Genomic DNA, 19,524 nt, shown 5'->3' on the forward strand with positions numbered 1-19,524 from the left:
TTGATTATACAATCTTTTTCCTCTCCGTGCATGTGGAGATGAGGAAGGAAGAGTAAGAGGGAGACTAAATGGGAAGTTGCCCCCACGTTTCGTCTGCATACTTCGTGGGTACAAACTACATACCCCTCTGCTATTTCCACAGAAAGAGCTTTCTCGGGAAACCCGTGGAATTCGAAGATTCCATCCTGTTAAGACAAAAGTTCCAAAACACCTACAACCAAGGGGGGAGACATAGGTAAGGATTTTTTTGAGTTTTTTGAGCATTTTGGTGATCTGGGTAGTGCTGCATTAGTCTATACTGTAGTCATAAGGATTAAGAGACTGTTGTTGATCTGATCATTGTTCAAAGTTTTTGGTTTCCCAGTCTGGGTTTTGCTTAGTCATTTTTTTTTTCTTTCTATTTTTGGTAAATGGGGTTTTCTGAGCTTGTCAAATGTCAACGTTTGGAGAATCTGGTTGTTTCCAGTGAAGGGATTCTGGTAGATTGGTAGCGCCTGGTTTGATTGAATTGGGTTTTTTCTGGGGTTGTCAATACTGAGAAAATTTGAGTGTTTTTTACTTTGTTTGGTTTGAGGAAGACCTTTTTTGGCATTGGATTGTGCTCTGGAATGATGTGGTGATGTATTATTTTGAGGAAAAATTGGAGCTTTGGATGTTTGTGATTACTCTAATCATTCAAATATGACAATGGAACTGTAGTAGTACATTGTCGTTGTTAGGGGAGATCCATAGGAAGATGGCCTCCACAACCCCTCCCTCCGCTGCGAATTCACCAACTTCCTCTGTCACCTCACCGCCACCACCTTCTTCCCCTGCTCCGTCGAATTCTTCAACTTCACCACCTCCTACAGTATCTACGCCTACTCAGACTACTGACACCCCACCGCCTTCATCCCCTTCAACCCCTTCAACTCCACCTCCTCGATCTCCTCCACCGGCAGTCCCTGCTGCTCCTCCTCCATCCCCGCCAGCTTCACCCCCACCGGTATTAACACCACCTCCAACCTCACCGCCACCTTCTCCGCCAACTTCACCCCCACCGTCAACTTCACCACCGCCATCGCCACCAGCATCACCCCCACCATCTTCCCCTCCGCCAGCATCACCCCCTCCAGTTTTATCTTCGCCGCCGCCACCACTAGGAGGTTCTCCTCCGCAAGCATCCCCTACACCTCCGGTGGCATCCCCACCTCCCCCTCGAGCCATTCCACCAACTGCATCTTCACCTCCTCCACCCAATGACGCAACACCGCCTTCCTCCAATTCTCCACCGCCACCAGTGCCAAAGTCGCCAACAAATTCTCCTCCACCTCCTATACGTACACCTTCTCCATCTACATCTGCTTCTCCGCCCCCTATTAGCTCTGCCCCAAATAACACATCGGCATCACCTCCTCCTTCAGTTCCCTCATCCTCTTCACCTCCTGCTACTCGGAGTAATTCACCGGCAACTGAAAGTCCGAGTAACTCAACAGTTTCTCCTTCTACCAAGGTATCAAATGAAACATCTACAAATGCAGGTGGGTTAAGCACAGGAGGATCTGTGGCAATTGCCCTTGTGGTTGGGGTTCTAGTGATTAGTCTTTTGGGGATGGCTGTGTGCTTCTTACAGAAACGTAAGAAAAGGAGAACTGGAAGGAATTTTGGGTATCCCGTACCTTCTCCATTTGCCTCCTCCCAGAATTCAGGTAATACATTTGCTTATTTATTTATTTACAAGGTATTGCATCAAAGAGTGGCTTCTTAATTTCTGATTAAAATATTGATCTTAAAGCTATTTTATTTATACACACGCATGGATGACTATAATTCTAGGGTGTCACATATTTTGAATAAGAATTGTAGTCAAATGTGATAACAAGTTAGTGTCAACCATCAAAAGCAGTTGATATTTTTCTTCTGCTAGGATCCCCATTGCAATGCATACTGGATGTCACATGAACATGCTGTATTTAGGGAAATATGAAGATCTCTGATGTGAATTGGATGATTTTATCTACACGATCTCTGATGTTTTCATACAAGCTCTTAAGTTTTAGAAATTCGACAACTCAGCTAAACTCTGAATGGTCTATCTAAACCATTAGGGATGACACTCTCATCCAGAAAATCTATCCAGCCATTGGGGTCAGCATCATGAATTTTGGTCTGCCTACTCATTTAAGGGTTATACCTTCTGTTAATTCACAAACATAGCTACCAGAAACTTTTTCGTTTTCAACTTAACATGTCCTTGTGGAGCCTATGACTTAAATAGTTGAACCATTGCAATCTTACTGATTCCGTATGGTTTCCATGTGCTTGTGACAATTAGGGTCATGGATATGGTGTTAAGGAAGTCTAAATGCTCTTTTCAGTTTGAAGAATTTGAATTTAAATTTTTATTCTCATTGGGTGACATGGTACATATCAAGTTTAATTTGACTATGCTTTTGAGTCAGCTAGCAAGCTCAATGAATGTAACTTAATGCACTTGCATTTGCTCTCCAGATTCATTATTTCTAAAGCCCTATTCTCCAACTCCCCTAGTAAGAGATGGTTCCGGTAGTGAGTTTATGTATACACCATCAGAGCCAGGCGGTGTAAGCAATTCAAGGTCATGGTTCACTTATGAAGAACTAATCCAGGCCACAAATGGATTCTCAACACAGAATCTTTTGGGTGAAGGTGGATTTGGTTGTGTGTACAAAGGTGTCCTCACAGATGGAAGAGATGTAGCTGTTAAACAGCTGAAAATTGGTGGTGGACAGGGAGAGCGTGAGTTCAGAGCAGAAGTTGAGATAATTAGCAGAATACACCATCGTCATTTGGTCTCCCTGGTGGGTTACTGTATATCTGAGCGTCAAAGATTACTTGTCTACGAATTTGTCGCGAACGACACTCTTCATCGTCATCTTCATGGTAATAAATACGTCTCAGATGAAATTGGAAGGAAAATTCTTGAACTTGAGTGCCATATTATCCATAGCACACTATTTTTATGCATTTGACTTCACAGATAAAATGGGTCCACAGTAGGCTTACCTTGAGATTTATATTTGGTCAAAATCATCCAATGACAATGGACATGTAACAATTTAATAAGAGGTGTCCATGCTGTGGCTAGACCTCTTCCATAGTTATTTTAATTTTTTTTTATGCCCAGTTAAGGCGCTTGAGAGTCATGCTACTTGTTTAAAGGTCTTCTACATATGGTGCACCTGTCAAAATTGTACTCTATCTGTAACTTCCAATATTCTTAACAATATTTGCAGGTGAGGGCCAGCCTGTTATGGATTGGGCAACCCGACTGAAGGTTGCTGTTGGTTCAGCTCGAGGACTCGCTTACCTACATGAAGACTGTAATTTTCTTCCTTCTGTTCTGGGCTTCTTATCTGATATGCTTTCCCCTTTTTTCGGATCATTTATTTCGGCAACACTAAACACATAGGCAGTTATCAGGACAGCCTGATGATTTTTAATCCCTGAAACAGCGAACTTCTCTTTTTTGTCATGTTTTATCACTTAATATTTTGCCAATTAAATGTAAAAAAAAGATGCTCTCCACATAAGTTTTAACTGAAATATGGCGTATTTTGATTTGTTGTGTCACTATGGTAATGCGATATGAAAGTGTGCCCGATACATAATGGCTGGGGTATGGTTAAACAAATGTGTGGATTTGTAGACCTTAAGAGTTTAGAAATATATATGATGTTGATAATATGAGTGTTCAATACCAAAAGACAAATTAATCTTTGATCTGGAAGACCAGCAAGTTCTGAAAAACAAGTTTTTAGAACCAAAAAAAAAAAAAATACTATAACAGCTTAGTAATTTACAACCTTTTCTCTTTGTTGCTACAAATCATGACTTTCATTTAATTTTTGTTGCTTGAAAGTATACATTTTCTTCTAAGTTTTAGCCAACATATTCTCTATATATTGGTTCATTATCAATGTCTGGAACTGGTGGAGGAAGTTCAGGGTTGTCATGATGCCTAAGTGATTCTAGTAATCCTAGTAACTTTGCTCTACATCAAGGAAACATTATAGCATATTGCTCTTATTGTATAGTTCAATTAATGCCACTCATATAAATTAGATTTGCTGATCCGTTATTGTATTTTTCCCAGCCTTTTTCATGTTTGAATTTATTTTTATCATTTACCGAGGATTTTTTCTCCTCTCTTAATGTTCTGTTTTAATGTATTTATCAGGCCATCCCCGCATCATTCACAGGGACATTAAATCATCAAACATCCTTCTTGATAACAACTTTGAAGCTCGGGTATGCCTGTTTCTGCAACCTCAATTTTCTTGAAATTCTACAATTTGCATCCAGCTGGATCAAAATAGTTTGCTCCAGCTGCCAGTCATTATCCCTTGGATGTACTGACAATGTTTTGTAATCTTCTTTTGTTTGTTTCCCCCCATTTTTTTGGTCCCCTGCTTTCGTTTGCTGGGCATTTTGTCATGTTTTGTTCAGTACAAACTTGTTTGGCTCTATAAGCACAAATTACAACCAACTTGGCGGCTGGAGCTGATTTTTTCCATCTTCCAAATTCCATGTTACTAGTAATTTTTGTTCCTAAAGATGTGAGTTCTCTCACTACAGGTTGCAGATTTTGGGCTTGCAAAATTAGCGTTGGATTCGAATACTCACGTGACCACCCGTGTGATGGGAACCTTTGGGTAGGTAACCCTTATGTGTTGACTCGTGGTGGTGTCTCCTAGATGATTAAATGAACTTTCTTGTAGGTTTGTCTATACTTGTCTTTCTGTGTTTTGGTGTCTTGTAAAGCATAAGATATGGATGTTTGCTCATGGGTAAAGCTAGCACTATTGACATTTTAAAGGTCAAAAGAATAGATGCCTCTTACCACCATGTGATTTCATTTGAACCATATAGTTGACATTGAAATGTTTTCAGAACAAATGTTTAGATATGACTTTTTTTTATAAAAATAAAAATAAAAATGGAAGACTTTAAAGAGAACTTCAAGTAGGCATCTGGAATTATGTTACACAACTGATGTATGCCATGGTCAGATTTTCCTATTTGTATGTCTCTAACGAATGGAATTATGTAATTTTCCAGTTACATGGCTCCAGAATATGCAACAAGTGGCAAGTTGACCGAAAAGTCTGATGTTTATTCCTTTGGGGTTGTGCTTTTGGAGCTGATTACAGGCCGCAAGCCCGTAGATTCCTCTCAGCCATTGGGTGATGAGAGCCTGGTTGAATGGGTAAGTTCCCAAAAATATTGACATGCTGTTGCAAGTACTACGCCAATTTTGCTTCAAGAACAATTTTTGTCATGCTTTGGAATCTGTAAGAGTTTTTAAGTTTTATCTAAATCCTGGAAACCTTGTCTAATTTTTATCAAATCCTGGAAACCTTGTTTATACGAACAAGAAGCCAAAATTATCAACTTTTAGGAATGCAGACCTCAAAATATGCCAGGATTGAGTATGTGTGTGTGTGTGTTTAACTGTTTTCTTCATCTCTGACCTTCCTACATTATAACAAATAAATCACCTTGCATACTCTCCTTCCCTTTTTTTTAGATTTTTGAAAGGAGGGGAGGGGGTTTGTGAGGGAAGTAGTAGGATATGGAACCTTTGGCAAGTTATTAGAGTGTACAGTTCAATCATAATTAAAACTTGTTCTTCAGGCTCGACCGTTGCTTACTGAAGCACTTGAAGATCAAGATTTTGATGGATTGATAGATCCAAGGATGGAAAAGAACTATGTCACAATTGAAATGTTTCGGATGATTGAAGCAGCTGCAGCTTGTGTGCGTCATTCAGCTGCAAGGAGGCCACGAATGAGTCTGGTAATTATGCAGAAGTGTCAAATTTTCAATCTATTGTTTCTACTTGAGCAGGATTTGTAACATTTCTTCTTCTTCCTTGCCCCTCATATCAGGTGGTGAGAGCTTTAGAAACTTTAGAGGAATTTTCAGATCTCACCAACGGAATGAAACCTGGGCAAAGCGAAGTATTCGATCCATCGCAACATTCTGCACAAATCAGGATGTTTCAAAGGATGGCATTTGGTAGTCAAGAATACAGTTCAGAAATGTTCAATCAAACACAGGGTAGCTTGAGGAGCGGAGAGCATGGGTACCGAAAAAGCCCGTCATCGGTAAATACATCTGGCGTATGGAGCAATTGAAATGAATTTCGGCTTACTATGGTAAACCTGGGATGAATTCATCATGCTTGAAAGGATTAAGTTTTGTTCATCTTGGGATGAAATTTGTGGCCCATGATATCCTTGGAACGTGTCCTTTTGCTCGTTTCATGTAAATCTTTTGCACATTATTTGCTCTAGTTCTTTGTTCTCTTGGCTAACATCATTTTGCTAGCGGGGATGCTTGATTTTGTATTCTTTTTTATATATAGATACTTGATGCAGCCTTTCCTTGTATTCTTTTTGTTGATTTGATATATAATTTCTCCCTTTCCTTGAATACCCTGTAATCTCTTTGATACTTTTTTTATATTATTCTTATTCAATGAGTGGAAAAGAGGATTGCATTGGAGAATCTTTACCACTATTTATCCTTAAAGAACATTAAAAAAGAAAAAAAGAAAAAAAGAAGAAGAGAAAATGCTTTTAAACACAATATGAGAAGCTGCTCATTTTCATCTAGAAGTCTTCAAGGCAGTCCTAGTTGATAAGCAAGGGAATCACCCTCAATCAAAATAGTGGAGCATTTGTAAGACAAGGCCAAACGAGTTAGTCAATAAAGCTGCTTGTGTTTCCCCTAAAGAGGGCTTCAATGGGGTCAGTTTCTTGGAACAAGCAGCCAAAATATTACCTGTATGTCACTGAGCACAGCAGCTGCAACACTGAAGAGAGGTGCGACTGCGACATCAAAATACTCAATGGTGATTAGACCTTACCATATATGTTTTTTTTTTTTTTTCTCCTCAAGAAAAGGAAGGAGGAAAGGGACCTTACCATATATGTTATGTATCCAATCAAATGGACAATTATACTCAATTTAACTGCAATGTCCCTAATCAAGAAAGGGAAGGAGGAAAGGGACCTTACCATAAGGACAGAGTTTTCTCCAAACTTCCTTTAATCGAGTTTATAAAAATGACATGTGTTCCTTTTTTTAATAACATGTGAGATGCACATGAGTTTTTAATATTATTTATTATAACTTTGTCCATACTATTAAAAAAACATATGTATCTCACATGTTAAAATGACACATGTCATTTTTATAAATTGGGTTGGAGAAAGTTGGAGGAAAACTCTGTCCTTTTCCTTCTTCTCGTTAAGAGGTGCACCAAATCATTTGCAAGCCTTTTGAAAATTGTAAATGAAATATGGATATCATACGAGTAATTATCATTTCATTACTTAAGAGTTTTTTATTTATTTATTTATTTTTTTTTAACTGTGATATTACACAAGAAAATCGATTCCTTTGGCCTATTGGATGCACGCCACATGTATATCAACCTAATAAGCAATCACCATAGACAAGAAGGTGTGCACATTCTTCTCCCTCGTGCTTTCCCACCTACTCTTCTTCATCTACCAAGCCCTTCTATATATGTATACATTAATTAATTACCATTTTCCATGCATGCATGCATCACAGAGAGAGAGAGAGAGAGATGGTAGAAATAAATCTGATGGTGTGGAGTGCTTTGAAGGAGGGACAACAAAATTGCATTAATAGTAATCCAAACAGCTGCAGTTTGAGTGCTGCAAGAAAGAGGGGATTGGTTTGCGTGACAAGTGGGAATTCTTACCTGGCTTCCCACATTGTGAAGGAGCTCTTGGCTCATGCTTACTCTGTTCGTGTCACCATCCAATACCAAGGTATCTCGACCACTGTTTCTTGGATTAAAATATATTCATTATGGATTATGGTGCTGTAACAACTGCAAAACTTGCTGAATTGATCAAACACCCGACAGCAAATTAATTATATATAATCAAAGACTTAGCTATAAAATAATGATAGTAAATCTGTCTGGGAAAAGATGTAGAGCTGGACCAACTTCTCTGAGGAAGCTGTCATGGTTCTACTGAATTAATTACTTAGATATCATATCAAGTATCTATTATTTTTAGTTTTGGAATGACCCAGGAAAAAAAATTAACCACATCTGCATTATTACTTTAAAAGGCTTAATCACTTTTTATGTGAACTACTCATCTTCTTGATATGGGCTCTGACGTCCTCGTCAGGGTTATGTCATACAGTGTTGACAGTACCACATGATACATTATTAGGTGGATCTGAGACCATTTTACTATAAGCTATCTTACGCCCAACCTCTAAGCCCATTTCCAAGGGCTAATCTATAAGCTAAGCTGGGATTTAAAGTAGGGGTGTTACAGTTTTGGTCATATATATGCCCCTTTTTTCTGTTTCTGAACTGATTAACTTTATTAATTTTCATTCAATAGTGGATTTTGATGACATGAGAGAGCTGATAGGAGATGAAGAGATAGATCAACTAGAAAGTGTTGTGGTAGCAAACATGGGAGATGTGGACAGTCTCAGTGATGCTTTTAGAGGTTGTCATGCCATTTTTCACACCTCCTCTTTTGTTGATCCTCATGGGATCTCTGGTTATTCTGTAAGTTTTTATTCTATATATGCTGCTTCTTTATGCAAACTGTGTGTTGTACTTATCCAAGTCTATAATGAAATTTAAATTATTTGATTTTGATTCTGATTGCTTTAAGCTTTGAACTCACAAGTAGATCAGCTAAAACTAAAGCCACCTGAGAATGAATTGATTTTTTTCAGCCAGAGGCCATAACATTCTTCAATATTAGAATCAGCATTAAACTAGGCTTTGATTACAAAAAGTACCCAGAAAGAATGGTAGGATTTTTAAAATTTTTTTTTTTTTAATTACCATGAGGGAAAAATACAGACTTCATAATGCAATCCAAAAACAAATCTCAATCATAATCCATGACACACAATTCATGATAATTTTCAGGAATGGATGGCAGTTCTTGAGGCTGAAGGGGCAAAGAATGTCATTGAAGCTTGTGGTAGAGCTGCATATATAAAGAGATGTATCTTTACCTCCTCTCTTCTTGCCTCTATCTGGAATTGTGACAATGTAGACAGGGTTGTTGATGAGACTGCCTGGAGTGATGAAGACTTCTGCAGAGAAAACAGGGTACATCAAATTCTTTAATTATGCCATTCACACTACATAGTCTCAAATCAGGGCAACTCTTCCACTAGGCGGGTTAGGCGATCGCCTAAGGCTACAGTAGAATGAGGCTTCCAAATAGTAATAGTATTGGTAAATAAAACAAATGATTAATCTAAAAATGGCATCATTTGTTGTGGTTAACAGCTTTGGCTTGCCTTGGGGAAGACGATGGCAGAGAAGGCTGCCTGGAGCAAGTCTGAAGAAATGGAAGTGGAGCTTGTTACAGTCTGCCCTGGATTACTCATGGCCCCCTCTTTCCCAAATGCTCACAGAGAAACCTCTATACCATACCTTAAAGGTACTTCACATTCATCCATTTTTGCTTCATTTCTGTCAATTTTTAGTGAAAAAAAAAACGTGACAAGACATAGAATGTTTAACCGAAATGGAAGGTGAATTGTATAATTAAAGTTTGAACTCAAAACCATTTTGCTCTGATACCATATTAAAGGAGCGAACTTAGTCATTTGAGTCTTAAACTAAATCCAACTTCGATCCCGCCTTTTTATGTGCTTCAGGAATACATTTAACATGTTGAAACTAACAGAAACTTTCTGAAAATCTTAAACACTTCATGAATATGATTTAAAAAAAAGCTTGAGCTAGCTATATTAATACTTGGTTTAATTATTCTTTTAACAATGTTACAAATTTGATACAAAGGTGGCCAGATCATGCTACAACGAGGAGCCCTGGCTATTGTTGATGCTAAGAAGGTGGCAGCGGCACATGTCCAGGTTTACGAAGCTATGGATTGCGGAGCTTGCGGAAGATACTTTTGCTTCCAAAGAGTGGTGCGAAGATTGGACGACGCCATTGAAGTAGAAAATGGGTTGAACATGCATGGCTTATTATCAGATTCAGGAGGAAGACAGCAGCTAGTCTTACCAGAAGGATCAGGAGACCAAGAAATAGATAGCAATCTTGATAACTCCAAGCTTTCTAAACTCATATTACAAGCTTCTCAAAGCTTATCTTGCAAACAGTGTTGCAAATTCTCATGGTCATGAGAAAAAACATTCTGGAACAAACTTCACTTATTAGCCCGGTTTTTCATCGTTTTTGTAATTGTACCCTTTAACTTTTAAAAGTGTCAATTTAGGGTTACTATCTTCCAGAAATTTGCAATGTTAATCATCCTGTCAAAATTCAGCTTAATATCAAACCGATGATTAGTGAAATCTTTAAAATACTCCTCAAATATTTTAAAAATTACAAAAATACATTGAATTTGGAAGTGGGTACTTTGAGAATTCAACTTCCTCCATTAGGATTTAAAGCTGAATTTGAACGGCAAAGTTATGAAAGTAGGTAACCCTAAATTAATACTTTTTTAAAGTTTAAGGGCGTAAAGATCATGAACGACAAATAAAGTTTTCTCAAAATTCTATTATATATATATAATGAGAGAGAGGGAATAGAGCACCACATGAAGGAGAATGGAGTAATTTGTTACCGTGTGAATAATTGAGACAGATTCTATTCTCTAAAAAGGGAAAGAACCTTTGTGGTTTGAAACTTGGGGGTATGTTGAATGAACTTTTTCCAAAGCACTCTGATAGACAGAATCATCATCTCTGCTGTAAGACTTGTGCTGTTCACCTTCCACCACAATCGCTTCAAAATTTCTGGCATTCTTTTACAAGAATCTTCTTTATAAACCGCTCACTTTATGTGAGTTACATATCTTTCTAATATGGGCCCGAAATGTTAAAATAATTATGTTTAATACACAATATTGCTAAAGAAAAAACCTTTTATCCTTCCTCACAATTATCAAATTTGTACGTGATTATTCAAATCAGGAGTGAAGATTCACTATATGTACTATGTGATGTGTATGTCAAGGAAGGCTCCTATATCACTTTGTATTGAGCTCTTGCAAGAACAACAAAACAAAAGTAAACACCCCCCCAGAAAGTCACTTGTAGGCCCAAGATATTCCATTCTCAAATGGAATGATCAATGATGCCTCCCACACACCCCCACCTTCAACAAAAATTAAAAAATAAATAAATTATATGCTTTTAAGAGTATTTTGTGATTTGAATTGTTTGGGAGTGTTTTTGTTTTGAAAATAAAATATATATAAATAATTTTTTTAACAAACATAGGAACTGAAAAAACAAAAAAAAAAACCGTATCTAAACGACGTCGTTAGCCAAGGAGAGGACTCAGTCTAGGGAGAGTCGTAGACTTGAGTAGATGTGCGGAGGCGAAAATCTTTCTTGGTGTAGATGCCCATAGAAATAGCAGTGGGAGTGGTAGTCTGGTAGAGCAGTAGCAGTTGCGAGAGAAAGAAAGCGAAAGAGGAGGAGGAGAAATGGGGGAAGAGAGGGCGGAGGATCCGCAGAGGATGAAGAGAATTGCGGCGGCGGCCTACGACTACGAGAACGACCCCAGATGGGCCGACTACTGGTCTAACATCCTCATCCCTCCCCACATGGCCTCGCGCCCCGATGTCGTCGTCCACTTCAAGCGCAAGTTCTACCAGCGTTACATCGTCCGTACTCCACCCATTCCTCTCTGTTGTTGTCATTGATTTGCTATAAATTTGTTTTCTTTGGTATAAGGACTTGTGATATATGAAATCCCCATCTGGGTTCTCTTTGTTTTGCCTGTAGGGTTGATTGTTGTTTTGTGGATGATAATTTTTGGTCTTTGTTGTTCGTTTTAAAATTGAATGTAGTTGCTTGTGTGTGGACGTGAAACATGAATCCCCATCTGGGTTTTCTTTGTTTTATTGTTGCTTCGGTTGTGTTGATTATATATGGTTTATGTTTTGTGTTATGTGATTTATAATTTTTTTTTTTTTTTTTTTTCATTTATTAGTTTCTGAATTAATTCTATTTGATTGTGTGTTAGTTTACCGGAATTTTCGATCTTTTGTGTCGGGTTTTTAAATAATTAGGACTAAAATCCTTGAATCCTATCTGGGTTCTATTCGTTTTGTTTTTTGGGATATTGATTGCGGGTAAACTGAGATGGGTTGCATTGGATTTTTGCTCTTAGTTATGATTTTTACCTTTTTCTTTTTCTTTTCTTTCTCTTTTGTCTTTTTGTGTTTTGTTGATGAGTTTTAGTTTTGCTTCACGACTGTGATTATATTGCTTGCGTGATTTCAAGTTTTTCCCACCCCCCAATCCTCTCTATTGCCTATCTTCGCTGTGAGATTTGGTCTTCCATTTTAAAGGGATTTGGGATTGGCTGGGTAATGCTGTCTTCACTAAGGTGAGCCTTTAGTGGGTGAAATAAGAATGTTTTGTGTCACGTTGACAGCTATTTGGAAAGGTCATTCTTTTTGCAGTTTCCTGGTTTGTATAGAGAGAAAGGAAAAGAACTCTTGGAGGGGGCTGGATGAGGAAGTAGAGGTGATTGAGGGAAGGATACAAGCCTAGTCACTCTATAGTTCATATACATTTCTCATTTTAAATGAGATGTAACCTATGACTCAATTTCTTGAATTTGTGGTTTGCCCTTTTGGTTTCATATGTGGAGCTCCATCGTTGTTATGCTCTAAGATTGGTATTTTATCTTATCATATATTGAAGGAATGTATACCGATCGATCAACATTCTCTATTATTGCTTCCTCCAACTCTCTAGGTAAAAGAAATTTAATAATTGCTATTACTACACCAAAAAGTGGACATTTGATTAAAAATTATGCTTTATGATTGAGATTTGATCACAGATGATGGGTGGGGGATTGTTTTTTAGGTTGAGACTCTATCATGGATGAGGATTTGCTTTGTGGGTTCATGCCATGTGTAATTTTTATTTTATAACAGTGATTTGGTCTTTTGAGGTTATGGAAAATGCAATAGTATATATTTATTCGTGTTCACTCTTCATTCAGCTTTTGCTTTAAATCTTACACCTTGACAATCTTTACTGATACTTGAATTTCATAAACAGGATCCTGATCTTGTGGTAGAGGCTATGTCCACTAACAGTTCATCTCAGCCTGCAAGACCATCAGCATCATCCTCAGCTTCATCAACATCTTCAAATGCCCAAGCTCGACAACGTAACACAGGTAGAAAATGTGGATTTTACTATTAAATATCCATAATAGAAATGAAAAATTACGAATTTCCTTACATGTGAATGTATTAATTTTCTTTTCACTGGTACTAAAATTGCTCCTGCTTGTGAATTGGGCCTTAATATTGCTGTAGGGTCAACAACTCCAAATTCAGGGACGTCAGCAACTGCCAGTCCAAATCCAACTTCTCTGCGCTGGGATCGGCAAACGATTCAGTTCTCTGTGAATGCTTGGGTATAATGAAATCTACTTCATGCATGTGTCCATATAGTTCAACAAACTGTCACATAATTTTTGTGTGTGTATGCATGTGTATGTTGTGGTATTATGATGCTTTTACTTAATTTCTTTGTGCTTAATGTGGTGTATTTGAAGAGAATGCAATCAGGGGCAGACCCACGTTTAGTATGCCCCCGCCAAAATTTTATAACTTGTATTAGTGAGCATGTTTGTAGGAAGTGGCCCCTGTAAGAGTTAATGTCTTGCCCCCCATTTTTTATGTTGCAGATAGCGCTACATTTGTTTGTTGAGGGAAAACATTACAAATGTGTTTTGAAGTTCCCAAGGGTCAAGATATCATACTTATTTATTGCCTTGATATTGAGGTTCTTGAAAATGTGAGGCAATTGAGGGGATATGTTACCAAGCAGGCCCTATTGCAAACTCCAATGCCAACACCTGCAGTTTCTCTATGCCATAACAGTTTCTCCTCGATAAAGCAGCTTCTTGCAATATGGGAAAAAGTGTTGAAACAATTTTTAAACTTAAAACACTTCTGAAGTAGAAGATGGGGTTTGTCTTGGTCAAAAGGGTAAAAGGACCATAACATACAGTAAAACGTTTTGGACCAAGTTATTGTCTTCATGATTATAAGAAAAATTGGTAAGGAGGAACCATATTATGATTATAAAACACTTCTGAAATTCATCAAAATATGAAAAATTATGGTTAAGTTGTGCTGGGATTTTGTTGAAAGATTCAAATTAGGTTATTCCCCCATACCAAAAATCCTAGTTCCGTCCCTACGTAATGCTCAAAATTTTTAAAAGATTTTGAGAGGACAATGACAGAACTAAAAGCCATTATGCTCAAATATCTTTATGTTTGGATAGTTGTCTACAACAGTTCTCGTTTCTTTAATTTCTTAGAATTTCTTGAGATGTGTTCCTCTTTTCCTTAATTGAGTGTTCCTCTTGTATGCCTCCCGTGTATTTGGGTTGCGGCCGCATGCGCTCTTTAATGAGATTGAAATACTTATTAAAAAAAACTAAATTGCTCTTATGAGCTTTTCACTATTTTTTCATTCTTATCTGTTTCCTCGAAGCTGTTTTTCCCCCTCTGTAGATTTCAGAACTTCTGTTCTAACTGCTTTTGAGGAAGGGGGAACAAATGGATACCAAAACCCAATAGCAATTCCAAAACAACATTATGGTCATATATGAGTCTGTAAATAATTGAGTCCGTCAACCTTAGAAGACAGGCTACTTTGGAAGTGTCGAATGCTCATCTCTGTTGATTGTGAGAATTCTCATTGTAAAATTACCGACTCATTTTCTTATTTGTTCTGTTGGATCATACACATGAGCATTCCTTAAATTCACCCTTATGGCTCGAATTATTGCAATGTTGAACCCTTTCATGTGTTTTTAGAATGCAAAGTTCAAGCTGCTCTGCTGTTGTTCATTGTTATTTTAAGCATGATTTTCTTCCTGTTCTGGGGAAGAATTTTTTTATATCAATTAAGATTTTTTAGAACTATACAACTAGTCAGGTTTGGACCAAAGTAAATATAACAAATTGTACTGCATCTTAATTATAAAATTAAGCCTTAGAAAGAAACTGCTTGATAGGAATTTACTGTGATTTTAAATTTAAGTAACTAAGTTTTATGTTAAAAGTAGGATCATTGTACTATGATTCTGCTCATGTGTGAGGACTTCTTCTGGTAATATTGCTTTAATCTTCTTTTTTGAACTGCAGGTGTTTGTCGTGGCTGTACTTGCAATTTTTCCATTGGTACCTAGACATCTTTCACAAAGGACATTTCGGCTTTCCTTAATGGGCACTGCATGTTCCTCTCTTTATTCCTTGTATTCGCTATATGGGGTATTTCTTTTTCTCTTTCACTGCGATTGTAACTTTTTACTTCATACGTGGTTTGTTATCTTTCTTCAAGTTCAATTAACCAATCTGATATTATTGCAGAAACCGAGGGCATGGAATGCGCAGGCTTTGCAAGCTTACTTTCAGTCTATTATTGCAACCAAGGATTTTATCTACTTCATCTACTGCCTTATCTTTGTGGCTTCAAATCTTTGCCTTAAGTGTGAGAATTGTTTAGTTTCTTAGTTCTTTTTGTCTTCCCTAAAATTCTTTCTCTAAGTTCATTTTTTTTGTTCTTCTGTCAATATTGTTGAATTAATCTTTTTTCTGGCCGTGCCTAGTATGATGAGGTGATCTTTGTTGCAGTTGCCTTGATTCCTATTCTATGTCGAGCACTTGAACATGTTGCCAAGTTCCTTAGACATAATTTCAGTCGTTCCTCCCTGTACAGGTGGGAGAGTTATGAACCTTTAATGATATGTATCTTTGGTTGGTTGATTCTTTAGTTGGATTTACTTGATTACTATACTTGCTTTTATCTTATTTGCTTTTTCTCAATCATGTAGTCTTATTGTCCAATTGAGTGATATTACATTGAATGCCTTCTGTTATATGAATTTAATAATGTGATACAGTCAATTGGCATTTCAGAGAACGGTTGGAATGTGGGTTTCTCCTGTGATCCTTGAATTGATTAGGATTATTTTGCGACTTTGGTTTTGATGTTTGGTTTAACAAAATGATGCTATCATGTTATTATCCTTGCCTAATATTGTTCGTTTTGCCTTTTGTCACCTCCTATTTGGGTGGAAGGCTTTTTGGTGATTCCTTGAAGCATTTGTGCTAATCATTCCCGCTAATTAATATCTCAATGGTTGTGGTCGTGTTTACTTAATTCAGTTTTTAGCGCTCTTTAGATGGTAGATTAGTGTGTGCATTCAGATTTTTGATATCCATACTATCTCATTCGAGTTTATCATAATTTCGAATTATTATTGCATACTTTTCCTGTAATATTAGGATATCAATACTTAAGAGTACCTTATTATTTGACTAAATTTTACTCGTGGGCATTGGTTTGTTATGCTAAATGATTGTTTTAAAGTGCTACACGGTTTTCAGGCCAGAACCCTTGTCACGCCATGTCCTTGCCTTCATGTAGTAGAGTTTGTCCACTTGTGAACTTTCTTCAATGCCTATGTTAAAACATATAATTGTTTCAACTTCTCTAATGCGAACCTTAATATTTTATTTATTCTTTGGGTATATTTATTTATTTTCATGAGTATTTTATCTTTTTCTGTGTGTGAATAGGAAGTACTTGGAAGAGCCATGTGTTTGGGTGGAGTCAAACACAACTACCCTCAGCATACTGTCTTCACACGCTGAGATTGGACTTGGTTTCCTCATGATCATTTCCTTTTTCTCGTGAGATTCTCAGAGATATTTATTTTTTTCAATTGTTGCACATATTTATTTCCTTTCATTGTTATTTATATTTTTGCCTACTTCTGGAGTCTCTCAAATTCTTAAATTATAATCATGCAGGTGGCAACGCAATCTAATACAAACTTTCATGTACTGGCAGGTTCGTTACATTTGTCCCTGATCAATTATTCAGTTTGTTTTTTCTTATTCAATCCAAAGTGCTGTTAGTTGTAGCTAAGTGTTGTTAGTTGTAGCTAAAAAGTAAATGTGCATAAGCACCAGAAAATTGATGGATTTGGTGTCCCACTCATGTTTTGTCGTAGACACTCTTTTTTCTCATTGACTTGATCATTTTTTCTGCAAAACTGTGGACCAATGCTGTGCTATCAGTTTATTGAGAGAGGAAAACTTTTGACTATGCCTCATGATTTCACTTGTGTGAAAATATCAGTAGAGTTCAAGAAGAGTGCTTTTAAAGAATTACAATATGCAAAAAATGTGGTGTTTGATTTCTGTTGCATTTGGGAATTCTAACCAAGGGTCTCTTCATCCTTTTTAGTTGCTATTTCATCATTTGTTTTTTTTTTTTATCTCTGTTTAGATTTTGTGTTAACCTTTGCATTATAGTGTAGGGTTGTGTTTGTTAATTTTTCTTGCTTTTGACTCTCTTAAAACGCTTTTTGACAGCTATTGAAGCTCATGTATCATGCCCCTGTTACTGCTAGTTACCATAATAGCGTATGGGCTAAGATTGGGAGGACCGTCAATCCGCTTGTCCACCGCTACGCCCCATTTTTGAATACTCCAATTTCTGCTGCCCAGAGATGGTGGTTCAGGTAGAAGAAAGAAGGTAGCCTGAAAGAGAAAGGGAAGGGGACCAAAAAAATTATCCCACTTGGGCTTCACTGGAACTTTTTACCAAAAAGGAATTAACTTGTGTGTCTCACAAATCTTTCATTATGGTTTATAACTGGAACTAGGGTATTGTTTGTGCCCAAACATGAAATGTAACACTAGTGTGGATTACTTTCTCCTTAATAATGCTTCTACTTGTCTTTTCTTACTCTTCAATCTTAGCTACCTAATCGATACCCCAAACGCTCCAGAACTATTGGACTGCTAAGAGGATCATAACAAACCTTGTTCCTGAATTGCCATAAGATACGTGCCATCTCAGTGCACTACTTTCAGCATATATCAGCAATGAAGGTTGAGTTCTTGGCAAGTGTACCTAAATGGTGTTATGTTCCATAAGTCAATACAAAATAAATAAATTAAAAATCTTCTAAAAAGGGAAAAAAATAGCTTTCATTTGGCCTTTAAGGGGTGAGGAATGTAATGTATATAATATAGTGGGCTTTTAATGGGCTTATTATGCAGTTGGCCTTTATGGGTCTATTATGTTAGTAGATCTCTTAGTTGTAATGGGTCATTTAGGTTATTAGGTCCTTTTGTAGAATTGCGTTTTATTAGTCGTTCTATGCGTTTTGAATAGTTGTAACCGATGGGGTCTATAAGAATCAACCCAATCGGCAGAAAAAGGGAGGAAAGAATATCTAAGAAGCTTGACTGTGATTCCAGAAGACTGAACATCTCGAATAGTTCTCTATCATTTCAATACAAGTTTATCAAGTATTTTCGTCATCCAATGATCTCCATTCTATAATTTCCACAGCATCCATTCATCAAGTATATCAAAACCCATAAATATCACTCAAATACAAGAAAAAACCCATTACAGATTGCTGTAGGTTTTGTTTTTTTCTTAATCGATTGTTGTAGAACTTGAGCTAAGGTATCTGGTTCTTTCAGTACGGCTTTGTCATTTGTGGGAACAAGGACAACAATTGCCCGTCATCTAAGAGTCGTATAATAAATGAAGAAAAGGACATTTCCTGTTTTAAGACAGTACCTCTTTTGCCTTTATCGGGACAAAATGAATCTATACACAAAATAAAGTACGAGCATTCACATTCGGCTTAATAAAGTAATATTTTGATTATTTTGTTAATTAATATTGTTAAAATCACTCCATTTGACTCAATAAAATAGCCAAGAGTTTGCTGAAAAGTTATATTACTCAACAACTTTGTTGAGCACTATAGTCTATAGCTGAATAATCTATAATTTTATTAATGAAAAAATCATTTCATCATCTCTCCTATAATTAAAAATCATTTAAACTTCCTTCTTCTCTATCGTAGAACTATATAAATAATATTCTCAATAGGTAGTTCAATCGATTGAGAATCACGCCTTATAAAGTAGAGGTCACTAGTTCGAATCTCCCTTTCCCTTCTTGTTCTTGTGTAGATATGTAAAAAAAAAAAAAAAAAAAAAACTAAATAAATAATAAAAAATAATAAATGTTAAGTAAACTATTAAAAAGTTTATAGTTAAAATGTTAAGCCGAATGTAAGTACGTTAAAAAAATTTGATAACTAAAAAAAAAAATAATAATATTTTAACTAAATTTAGGTAATTTGATTGTGTGGTGTTATAAAATATAAATTACAATTTAAAACGGGTCCAATTTGAGTACCAATTATTTAATACCCATCTTTTCCATATTACTCGAGTTTCGAGAACATTGCACACCGGCTGCTAAATTTTAACAAACAAATGCACTGAATTTTGGCCAAGTGTCTTTTGCACCACCACGTGTCGTGTCCACGAGAGTTTGAACAAGTTAATACGACCACAATCACATGGGCCCCGCTTCTCGTGGTATAATTTGAGTGGCTACAATGAAA

At 36.8% G+C, this 19,524-nt stretch overlaps 3 protein-coding genes across 4 annotated transcripts; all 3 read left to right on the top strand.

Annotated features, from left to right (window-relative positions):
* Nucleotides 1-6,455, top strand: PERK8 (Protein kinase superfamily protein). Of its 2 annotated transcripts, XM_059596791.2 has the most exons (8): nucleotides 1-1,688; nucleotides 2,491-2,901; nucleotides 3,255-3,341; nucleotides 4,199-4,269; nucleotides 4,597-4,673; nucleotides 5,080-5,227; nucleotides 5,656-5,817; nucleotides 5,910-6,455. In XM_059596791.2, exons 1-8 carry the CDS (start codon nucleotides 737-739, stop codon nucleotides 6,156-6,158), a joined length of 2,157 nt encoding a protein of 718 aa, XP_059452774.2. In that variant the 5' UTR covers nucleotides 1-736; the 3' UTR covers nucleotides 6,159-6,455. The 2 variants fall into 2 exon arrangements, with proteins under 2 accessions (XP_059452774.2, XP_088372622.1); XM_088516496.1 differs by lacking the exon at nucleotides 2,491-2,901.
* A 1,154-nt stretch (nucleotides 6,456-7,609) lies between these two features.
* On the top strand, nucleotides 7,610-10,342 carry LOC132182087 (cinnamoyl-CoA reductase-like SNL6). The gene is made up of 5 exons (XM_059595291.2): nucleotides 7,610-7,829; nucleotides 8,424-8,596; nucleotides 8,969-9,154; nucleotides 9,338-9,491; nucleotides 9,857-10,342. Exons 1-5 carry the CDS (start codon nucleotides 7,622-7,624, stop codon nucleotides 10,201-10,203), a joined length of 1,068 nt encoding a protein of 355 aa, XP_059451274.2. The 5' UTR covers nucleotides 7,610-7,621; the 3' UTR covers nucleotides 10,204-10,342.
* Nucleotides 10,343-11,354: 1,012 nt separating this feature from the next.
* On the top strand, nucleotides 11,355-17,834 carry LOC132183391 (dihydroflavonol 4-reductase/flavanone protein). The gene is made up of 9 exons (XM_059596818.2): nucleotides 11,355-11,696; nucleotides 13,111-13,231; nucleotides 13,374-13,474; nucleotides 15,221-15,346; nucleotides 15,446-15,566; nucleotides 15,710-15,794; nucleotides 16,658-16,771; nucleotides 16,892-16,931; nucleotides 17,459-17,834. The coding sequence occupies exons 1-9, from the start codon at nucleotides 11,517-11,519 to the stop codon at nucleotides 17,609-17,611; spliced, it is 1,041 nt and encodes a 346-aa protein (XP_059452801.2). The 5' UTR covers nucleotides 11,355-11,516; the 3' UTR covers nucleotides 17,612-17,834.
* Nucleotides 17,835-19,524: the final 1,690 nt, after the last annotated feature.

This window comes from Corylus avellana, chromosome 5, assembly GCF_965113065.1.
Source record: "Corylus avellana chromosome 5, dhCorAvel1.hap1.2, whole genome shotgun sequence".
In the NCBI taxonomy this organism is placed as follows: domain Eukaryota; kingdom Viridiplantae; phylum Streptophyta; class Magnoliopsida; order Fagales; family Betulaceae; genus Corylus; species Corylus avellana.

Bases quoted from the DNA above. Each gene is read 5' to 3' on its own strand.
- LOC132182087 (XM_059595291.2), top strand. From the start codon at position 7,622: ATGGTAGAAATAAATCTGATGGTGTGGAGTGCTTTGAAGGAGGGACAA. The intron at 7,830-8,423 runs GTATCTCGACCA...TTCATTCAATAG, and splicing joins TGTCACCATCCAATACCAAG to TGGATTTTGATGACATGAGA. The intron at 9,155-9,337 runs GTACATCAAATT...TGTGGTTAACAG, and splicing joins ACTTCTGCAGAGAAAACAGG to CTTTGGCTTGCCTTGGGGAA.
- LOC132183391 (XM_059596818.2), top strand. From the start codon at position 11,517: ATGGGGGAAGAGAGGGCGGAGGATCCGCAGAGGATGAAGAGAATTGCG. The intron at 15,567-15,709 runs GTGAGAATTGTT...TCTTTGTTGCAG, and splicing joins TTCAAATCTTTGCCTTAAGT to TTGCCTTGATTCCTATTCTA. The intron at 16,932-17,458 runs GTTCGTTACATT...GCTTTTTGACAG, and splicing joins AAACTTTCATGTACTGGCAG to CTATTGAAGCTCATGTATCA.
- PERK8 (XM_059596791.2), top strand. From the start codon at position 737: ATGGCCTCCACAACCCCTCCCTCCGCTGCGAATTCACCAACTTCCTCT. The intron at 2,902-3,254 runs GTAATAAATACG...CAATATTTGCAG, and splicing joins TCTTCATCGTCATCTTCATG to GTGAGGGCCAGCCTGTTATG. The intron at 3,342-4,198 runs GTAATTTTCTTC...TGTATTTATCAG, and splicing joins CGCTTACCTACATGAAGACT to GCCATCCCCGCATCATTCAC.